General features: G+C 37.2%; 2 protein-coding genes across 2 annotated transcripts; one reads left to right on the top strand and one right to left on the bottom strand.

Moving 5' to 3' along the window:
- Positions 1-1,675: 1,675 nt before the first annotated feature.
- Positions 1,676-2,667, bottom strand: LOC120001126 (blue copper protein-like). Its single transcript, XM_038849392.1, has 2 exons — positions 2,458-2,667; positions 1,676-2,158 (listed from the first exon to the last, which is right to left on the bottom strand). The coding sequence occupies exons 1-2, from the start codon at positions 2,615-2,617 to the stop codon at positions 1,782-1,784; spliced, it is 537 nt and encodes a 178-aa protein (XP_038705320.1). The 5' UTR covers positions 2,618-2,667; the 3' UTR covers positions 1,676-1,781.
- Positions 2,668-5,478: 2,811 nt separating this feature from the next.
- On the top strand, positions 5,479-6,129 carry LOC120000703. The gene has a single exon (XM_038848823.1). It carries the CDS (start codon positions 5,479-5,481, stop codon positions 6,127-6,129), a length of 651 nt encoding a protein of 216 aa, XP_038704751.1.
- Positions 6,130-9,168: the final 3,039 nt, after the last annotated feature.

Genomic DNA, 9,168 nt, shown 5'->3' on the forward strand with positions numbered 1-9,168 from the left:
ATATCTTGGCCAAGAAAGGTTTGGATCTCCTTTGGTTCTCCTTTGGTTCCAATGTTGGATTGAAGAAGTCCCTACGGAGTTGATGTCCATTATTGCAAAGGATAAACAATCTAAGCTTGGTCTCTGAGTTTGGATGAGCGTTGGTTTTCGTAGATGGCTTTGTTGATTGTAGTTGCTAGTAGAAGTGTTATTTTATGGTTGTTTTTGCTATTTCGTCTTTTGTTTTTTTCTTATTGGTGATCCTTTGGTAGTTCTTTTCGTCCTCCTTAGTTGTCGAGCAAGTTTCTCTCACATTGTAGATACGGTTTTGGGTCAAGTATCATTGGCGACAGATTATGAAGAATAAATATGTTTAGAGACTATCTTTTTTGTGTTTGAGTTGATAATTTCAATAGTCTCGGTCCAATTGGATGAGTATCTATCTGTTCGTTGGGTCTGATATAATCTAACTAATGCAAGCATATCAATATAGGAAAAGAAAACACAAATCAAACCAACGTTCGATGCAAAATAATATTAGAATCCACCAGGAACTTGAGAGAAGACTCTCTAGGGTTTTGATATATTTGATAGAATGTAAAAGATAATGACCACTAGGGCCTGTTACAACCCTAATAAGATGAAAACACGAAAATATAAAATTACAAAAATATCCCTAAAAAAAAGTTCATTTGAGGCCCAAAACGATGGAATTTCGCGAAACCGGGGTGGGGCCAAGTATCACAATGTTTGGTTCGATTCAAAACGCTATTTTGCTTCTGCCGACCAAAAATCAACTCAATTGGACAACGTCATAAAATTTTCCAGTTAGGCAAAAACCAAACAAAACTCAATTCCGTTGGAATTTGATTTCTACTAGCTCGTAAAAATGGTAATTTCATGCAACTTTATGTTTCTATCAATTCAGCTCCAAATTAATCCAAATCAACTTCAAATCCACTCAAAATCAATTCCTATATCAAGTGTAGGAAAGTATCAAGATTAAAATTTCATATTAGTCTGGCATAATCCAGTCGATTGCTTTATAAGTAAAGTCTAGCTCCTCTCACATTGTAAACGTATTTTCTAAGCCTAAGTATCAATGACGATGGTGCATGAAGAATAAATTTGTGCAAGCTAGCAGTTCAAAAGAATTTCAACATTGTTTAAAAATTTTCTGGGGGGTTGATTTTGGTTGACAGGCTGTGTGTGAGACTCTAGTGTTGTAAGAAAGTGTATAATATGGTTTGTCGGAGGTACTGTTTCTTGATTGTGAATGTGCTCTTGGAAGGGTATGAACTATGAAGAGAATGTTAAGAGTCAAAGTAAAAGCATTGCTCCAATCTCACGAGGATTGTTGGTGCACATTGATGCGCATATTATTATACACCTTTTTACTTATGTTTTTAGGTTGAATTGATGTTTTGTTTATCGAAATAAGATTGGATTTTGCATAAATTATACTTTTGTGCTTCTTCAGCTCCTTATGCTCAACAACTGCTCAACCCAAGCTCGAGCGTAGATGTCACAATATTGGCCAACAGCTAGCATTCAACAACTGCTCGACAAAATAAAATCCGAGAATTATAAGTTTGACTTGTTTTAGGAGTTTCCTTTGAGATTTACGTGTTTTTTTATTATTGAAGTAAAAAAATTACACAAAGCAATTTATGCAAAACGAAACATTCTACTCAACTACAACACTGGTGAATGCCTATAAACTGATAACAACACCACAAATAAAGAGAAGAAGAACAGAGCACTGCCTCTATCCTGGCCAGGGCGGGACCCCCTTGCCATACTCATGAAAAATTCAGCACAAATAATGAAACCCAAGTGATCACTAGACCTACAAATGGAGAGAGATTCCCTGAAGAAGATTCCGGCATGTTGGATTTTGGCGTCGTGGTGGTGGGTGTAGTAGTAGTAGTACTACCACCGGAAGCCGCCGGTGAAGTATTGGTACTGGTCGGAGATCCGGATCCAACAGTGACAGCAAGCTTCATGCCACTCCCACAATGTCCAATAGCACCACATATGAAATAATGAGTGCCTGCCTTGTTGAGTGTAATGGTGGTGGCACCACTGCTGTCTGTTGTAAGTGAATTTCCTACCGTGCAGCTGTTGTAGTCACTACCACTCACTTCATCCACTGAATGCCCACCTCCATAGCTGAACACTAACCCAAGCAAACAAAAACAAAAAAAACACATTTAGTAAGATAAAGTTGTTTCAATTGAAGTGTAGTTGAAATTCCGACTCCAAACACAATATTGTCCTCTTTAGGCCTGAACCCGTAAGGCTTTGTTTCTCTAGGCCATCTCACTTAATAGTATTTAAGCCCAGAAAACACATTGTTGAAGTGAGAGGGACTGGGTTTTGCTTATAAATCACTTAGCTGGATTATGTCAGACCGATGTGGGATTATAATCTTAACAAGTATGTAAACATTTTGAGAGTTTAGTGATCCAAAATTACCAAGCTTGTCACCAACTGTGAAGGTCTTGCCACTAGTCCATGTACTGTAATCAACACCCATTACCCATCCAGTGGAGTCTCCTACGGTGTAATCAGTTGCCAATGTAATTGGCACCACCATACACAAAACCAGAAGTACTGATATACTTGCCATTGCCATTTTGAGAGAGTAAAAGAGAAGGAAAGCTAGAGGCTTAATTTGGGCAGTTGTTGGAGGATTTGAGGGGTTTGATGCTTTAAATAAACATAGAAAGGGCTATTGGAGTGAGTAAAGACGTTTGGTATTTCAAAAGGGTTTGTGAAACGAACTCACTCCATAAGAGTGACTTTTGGGGCAGACCTTCATACCTAATGCCTGTGGGAGGGAAATGGGACCCAAATTCTCTGGTATTTCTTCTAGTTGGTTCAGTTGGACATGGTTGTTGAAAAGAGGGTTTATCGAGAAGTCAAAATAATAAATCTCTAGAAGCAAGTCATATGGACTTCGGAGATCCTGAGTTCAATCCTCACGTGATGAGTTTTGGTCCAACCTATCATGTTATTAGGTGGGAAACTTAAGTATCCGTGGACATAACAGTTCGAGTTTAGACTCATATCGGATGTTCAAATGACAAGATTGTATGGTGTCATTTTCGGTTATCAAAAAAGTCAAAATAAGGTGGTACCATAATTAGGCACCAAAAAGGGCATGAACATGGATTTAAGATAAAAGAGGGTTTTGTTTATAGTTTGTTTTTGTACCTCATAGATGGATTATGATTGAAGATTATTATATTAATTAGTAGCTAAGAGTGTATGGAGATATCTTAAACATTAAACTAAGATGGAAATGATTATGTGATGGAAAAGAAAACAACACAATACTAGATGCTTCAAACCTACTCAAAGTAGTCTGCAAGGAAAGTTGAGCTGTTGGGACAATAACAAAAACTGACATAGTTGTCCAATTATGTCTTCTTCTGGTAAATCACAATTTTGATTGACCATAGGGTGGTTGTAAATAAACTCTAAGGTACATGTAAAACCTACTCTAAGGTGTAGGTACATCATTCTACGACTGAAAACGTTGTCAACTCACATGTTAAATAAAAAATTACATTATTTCAGAACCAAAAACGAGACTGTATTGTTGTCGATTTTTGTGCTTCTTAGAAGTCGAAACTCAATCATTTTTGTTCAAAAACACATGCAGTGATGTTTATAGTTGAAATCCAAACGTATTAAAGTGGGTTTTTTTTTTTGCCTTTCTCGGCTCTATCTTCAATGACTCTCTGTGTTTAACGTTCAAAGTTTAACGGCTATAATTTTTTCTATTATAAGTAGAGATGTTCTCCACTTCTTCCATTCTCTCTATCTTATTTTCGCCATTTCAGAGAAAAAATGAATTTGGATCAGTTACGAAGTTGGGCTGAAGATCTGCGATTGTCAAGTGGTTCTAGTGACGGTCAAGTAAATATACATATTTTTTTACTTTTTCATAAAATATTTTTATTAATTGCATATGATAAGGTGAATATCTATTGTTGGCAGGATGATATTTTCATAAAACAAGAAGACGAACCTGTGGAAGAAAGTGAAGACAATATAGACGTTGATGTTACAAATGAATTTTTCACTAACATGGTATGATAATGTTGCTATTTACCACGAAATTTCTTGGCTTCAAGATTCAATTTTAGGGTTAAATTTCACACGTTAGCATTTAATTCCTGACCTAACTTTCTTAATTTCTATATTAATTACTATATCCTCAGGTATTCAAATCGTGTCAATCCTTAATTGATTAGGTTCAAGACACTGGACGTAATTTGGGATTTATCATTGTCATTAAAAGGTCAGAGATTGGTGGATTCGGAAAGAGACCCAAATTGTAGTTACATTGTGATCGTGGTGGCACATTCAAAAATAAGACGTCGTCGACGAAATTTATTGGCACCAAAAAAATAGATTGTCCTTTCAGACTGAAAGGAGTGAAATTGAAAGGATTGCAAGTCATTGCTAGGAGAAAAACAATTGTGGAATTCTTTCTACTCCATGTGGAAAACGTTGTTGGAATCAAGAAATGAGTCAGTATATCTCTGTAACTTGTCATATATGTAGGTAATTTTACAAAACCATCCAGCTGTGGTTAATTACATCGAAACTGTATGGTTGACACCATATAAGGAGATGTTTGTATCTGCTTGGACCGATAGCTATTTACATTTCGGGAACCAGACTACTAACAGAGTGGAGAGTCAGCATGCCAAGTTGAAATGCTATTTGGGTTCAACACAGTCGAACTTGAAGTCAGCGGTATCGTTCATTCATGAGCTCATCCAAAATCAAATTTCATCGATCAAAGCCAGTCTGGAGAAAAGCAGAAATATCCTACAACATCGATTCAGAACCCAACACTTTCGAGAATTATGGGGTTTTGTTTCCATCTATGCATTGGATCTAATTTGGACTGAATTTGAGCGGATGAAGTTGTTGGACAAGATTCATATGCCTGCGGATGCAAGTATAGAAAATGCTACGGTCTACCATGTGCCTATGTCAATGATGGTCGACCTATACCACTTGCTTTCATTGATGCATTTTGGAGGAAACTTGACTTGTCGCCATGTGTTTCTCTACTCAATGATGACATTGATTGTGCCGTCGAGGTACAAATGTTCACAGAACAATTTAAGAAGCAGTCCTGGCCGGGCAAAATTCAGTGTACTAAGAAAGCTGAGGGAGATAATCAAACCGTCTACAACTTCTATTCAAGAACCAGCTGTTAAGACAAATACTCGTGGATGCCTACCAACGAAGAACAGGGTGATGAATACCAAGCAAAAGGCAGTTATTCATGATCAAGAACCAAATAGACACAGTTATTCATACAAATGTCCTATCTCGAACTTGAAGTCAGGCACATTGACTCAGGGAAATTTGTCTGCATACGAATTCATTGAGCATGATTTTCTCCATAGCTAGGAACCAACAAGACACAGTAGTTGCTCTCTCTATAATACATCATCGCTTCCTACACAAATGAGTTCAAGGTCTGAAAGGATAAACTACTCTGTAGATGGCTATGTTTGTCAATTTCCACCAATATTGCAAGATTACATCAAACAAGTAGAAGATGTAATACCTAATGGAAATTGCGGATTTCGAGCAATAGCTGTCTGTCTTCGTCTTGGCGAAGATGCATGGGCCACCATCCGGTATAACTTGATGGAAGAGTTGAACACATTTTGGGATCAATATGTTGCAATATTTGGCAGTGAAGAGCGAGCATATCATATTCAAAACTCATTGAACTTCTTTGCAACAGATAGAGGAGCACCGGTTGAGCACTGGATGACAATGCCAGACATGAGTCTCTTGATTGCTTCGAGGTATAATGTCATACTACACGTTCTTAGTCAGTTACAGAGCTTGACATATTTGCCACTTCGATCAACTCCTCCACCGCTATATCAACATGTTGCTATAGCTATTGGGCACGTAAATAATAATCATTACGTCTTGGTTGCATTGACAAAGGGTTACCTGGTGCCTCTCATTATGTATCAATGGAAACACTTTCGGTATGATTGTATAGCTACACGGGCTACGCCTTATACGAAACAACTTGATGCGTACATGCAACATACTCGTTCTAGGTTCCCTCCTGAAACTATTGTGTTAGAAGATTAGGGATGTAACATGTATTAATGTGATTCAATAAAATAATTATTTTACTTATTATAGTAAATAATTTTTAGAGAACTTTATTTGCCAAATAATTTCGAATTTACATTTATCAATCCATATCAAATAGACATGGGCCCCACTGATAAACAAAGGAAGAAGTGACATGGTCGGTCATTCAAACAGAAAAAAAAATTTAAAAATAAAAAAATATCTGTAAAAGTGAAATGTTATAATGGGGTCTCTGACAGGGGTGCATCTATCGAAAAGGAGGCTTGAATACCAAAATCCTTGACGATACTATTTCCAATCATAACACACTTTAAATTTGTCAAAAAATAAAGAAGAAATGTTCTCATGTTCTAAAGTTTTCTAGTTTGGGCATATTCATCTATCCACTGCACTGTTTTGCAACCTCTGAGACATTGAAAAGGTTGATGGAGATGTTTGCTAGCTACCTTAGGTGCACCAAGTAAATGTCATGTTGTGCCCTGCAAGTAACCCAATTTCCTAAAGAAATTTCAAAGGTGATGTCAAAACAGAGCATAATGCTCTAAACTAGTAACTATTTTTTGTTTGTTTTAATTGAGAAGAAAACTATCGGGTTTGCCTACTTTGGACAATCAAGTTGTGCATAAACTCGAGCCAAACATGCTGCGCCCAACCTGCCAACAGATAAACTGAATGGGGATAGATCCCAGTGGAAATCAAACAACGAAAATCCTACAGGCATACGCATTTGGCCGAAGCCGGCTATCCCAATTTGGTTTATAAACTAGTGACTATGCTAATTAATGTAACCAGATTATTAAATTGTGTCTTTGAATCTAATGGGTTTTGCCATTTGGTTGCCTAGAATAGGTAGCCAACTAAACTTGCAAACTTAAAACAAACATGAGAAGGTAAGCTATATTGGTCCCGTTTGGTATAGCTTTTTTACAAGCATTTATACTACTTTTTAGTATAAATGTTATGAGCTAACGAAACAACCATTATGGTGCACGTAATCCAAGACACTTTTCAAAGCCTTTTTGCCCATTTTTCAAATGCTCCCAAATCAAAGCATTTTACCAACATTTTTGTGTATATTCCTATTATGTCCTCAATATTTCAATGTCATCCCCATTTTACCCCTAAAAAGTCATTACTCTCACCTTCTTCTTCTCTCTCTTCACCCTCTTCCTCGTAATCGTCGCCAAAAGAACATCACTGGCAATCTCCCCATTGTCGGTGTCGCCACATACCTTGTGTCTCTGGCTCCGGCATGACATCAACTTCTCATCCCCACAGCGACTCAAGACATTGAATTGATCTGCCTTGCCTTGCACTTTCTGTCTTGACTTGCACCGTGAATCCATGCCTTGCACAGTGAATGAATTTGTTATAATTGTGGTCGACCTCACTTTTGTTGTCATCGGGATGACGGATAGAGATTGGAGACAACTAATTTGGTCAATGTTTATCAACTTGGTGAATTAACTTTTGTTCCTATTGGGTGTTTATTTAATATTTATTTAATTCAATTTTTTGTATCAATTTTGTAACTATTTATAAATATTTTAATTAATTTTTATTATTTTATAAATTAATTTTTATTTATACATACATTTATATGCCTCTATTACAACTAACATGCATAATACCCATGTACGTAATTTATCACGATATGATACATAGATAAAATGTTACCAGCAAAAGTTTAATCAAACACTACACAACATTCAAGCAACATATCTGCTACTAAAATTGTTTAGCATTTCTACTACTATCATTTTTGCTGACATATCTGCTACTTTGCAAATGCCTTATCAAACTAGGCCTAAGTCAAGTTAGTCAAGTTCGGACAACTCCTCGAGTCATCCGGACAAATGTCACAGATTTGCACTTGGGACAACCCTTATAAATAGGTTTTATTTGTAGGGTTTCGAGAAAGTCGATTAGTGAGGGTTATATTATTAGTAAAATGGGGCATGTTCTTTAGTTTAATTGGACCATAATCTTAAATTGGTCAAATGGGCTTGATCAAACATTGACCAAAAAGGTCAACAGGCCTAGCCAAGCCCCACTCGTACCTAAGGTCATGTAAGGCTTTGGCCCAACCCATACCTTAGCTCATGTAAGATTTTCCCACCAACAAACTTGGGTGCCCTTAGGCCCAAGTTCATATACTCACTCTTGAGTTTATAACAATTCAATGTAGGATTGGATTCACAACATCTACTTATACCATTTCATGTGTACATTTTGGGATCAATTTCTCATTCACCCTATATTGCTTTTTGTAATGCAAATGTACAACGTTCATCTATGTTCAAAGATGTACATATTTAACCATGGACCCGTCCCAAAAGACGTGTGAGTTTCACATTTAATTGTGCTCAAAGTACGCCCATGACTAAACCAATATCCAACAACCCCCACATGAATGGAAATTGTTTGTTCAGATTAAACTGCGGAATAAACACAGACAACAAAGAGAGAGAGCGTGTGTACTTGTGAAAAGTTACTGCATTAGGATAATAATTGTGAAAAGTTGGAACATATGAACATTCGATGACTGAGTTGGAAATTCACAATTCTTAGTGACCAAAGGTCACGTTACCCTCAAAGGTTGGATGGTTTTCAAAATTGGTGGTTTTCCAGGGTCCATGACTGCAAAATTGGCTGTAACAGTCCACTGGGCTGGTTGCATTTTCATTAGTGTGTTAAAATCTAAAATGTATGGCTTATGCTGGTTCAGACCCACCTTGCTGTTGCTATTCTAATTTCTTTAGTAAGTTGGGCTTATAATTTTCAGGCCATTTGACTTAACCAGGCCTATAACCCAATTTTTTGTATTGGGCTCTTATAACCGAATCTTTTCTTAGTTGGGCTTTCCATAGCCCATACAGCAGAAAAAACCCTTTGAACCCTCCCGTGAAAGCCTTCTCTCCCCCGTCTTTCTTCTTCTGTAGTTCTGCTACTTCTCTGCGTTTTGTGGCCTTTCGGATTGCCTTCGTTGGTCACTCTGTGGGTGACTTCCCCGTTGATTACGCCACTATTTCC

The sequence above is a fragment of the Tripterygium wilfordii genome, chromosome 6 (assembly GCF_013401445.1).
Source record: "Tripterygium wilfordii isolate XIE 37 chromosome 6, ASM1340144v1, whole genome shotgun sequence".
NCBI classification, from domain to species: domain Eukaryota; kingdom Viridiplantae; phylum Streptophyta; class Magnoliopsida; order Celastrales; family Celastraceae; genus Tripterygium; species Tripterygium wilfordii.

Bases quoted from the DNA above. Each gene is read 5' to 3' on its own strand.
- LOC120001126 (XM_038849392.1), bottom strand. From the start codon at position 2,617: ATGGCAATGGCAAGTATATCAGTACTTCTGGTTTTGTGTATGGTGGTG. The intron at 2,159-2,457 runs GTAATTTTGGAT...TGCTTGGGTTAG, and splicing joins CACAGTTGGTGACAAGCTTG to TGTTCAGCTATGGAGGTGGG.
- LOC120000703 (XM_038848823.1), top strand. From the start codon at position 5,479: ATGAGTTCAAGGTCTGAAAGGATAAACTACTCTGTAGATGGCTATGTT.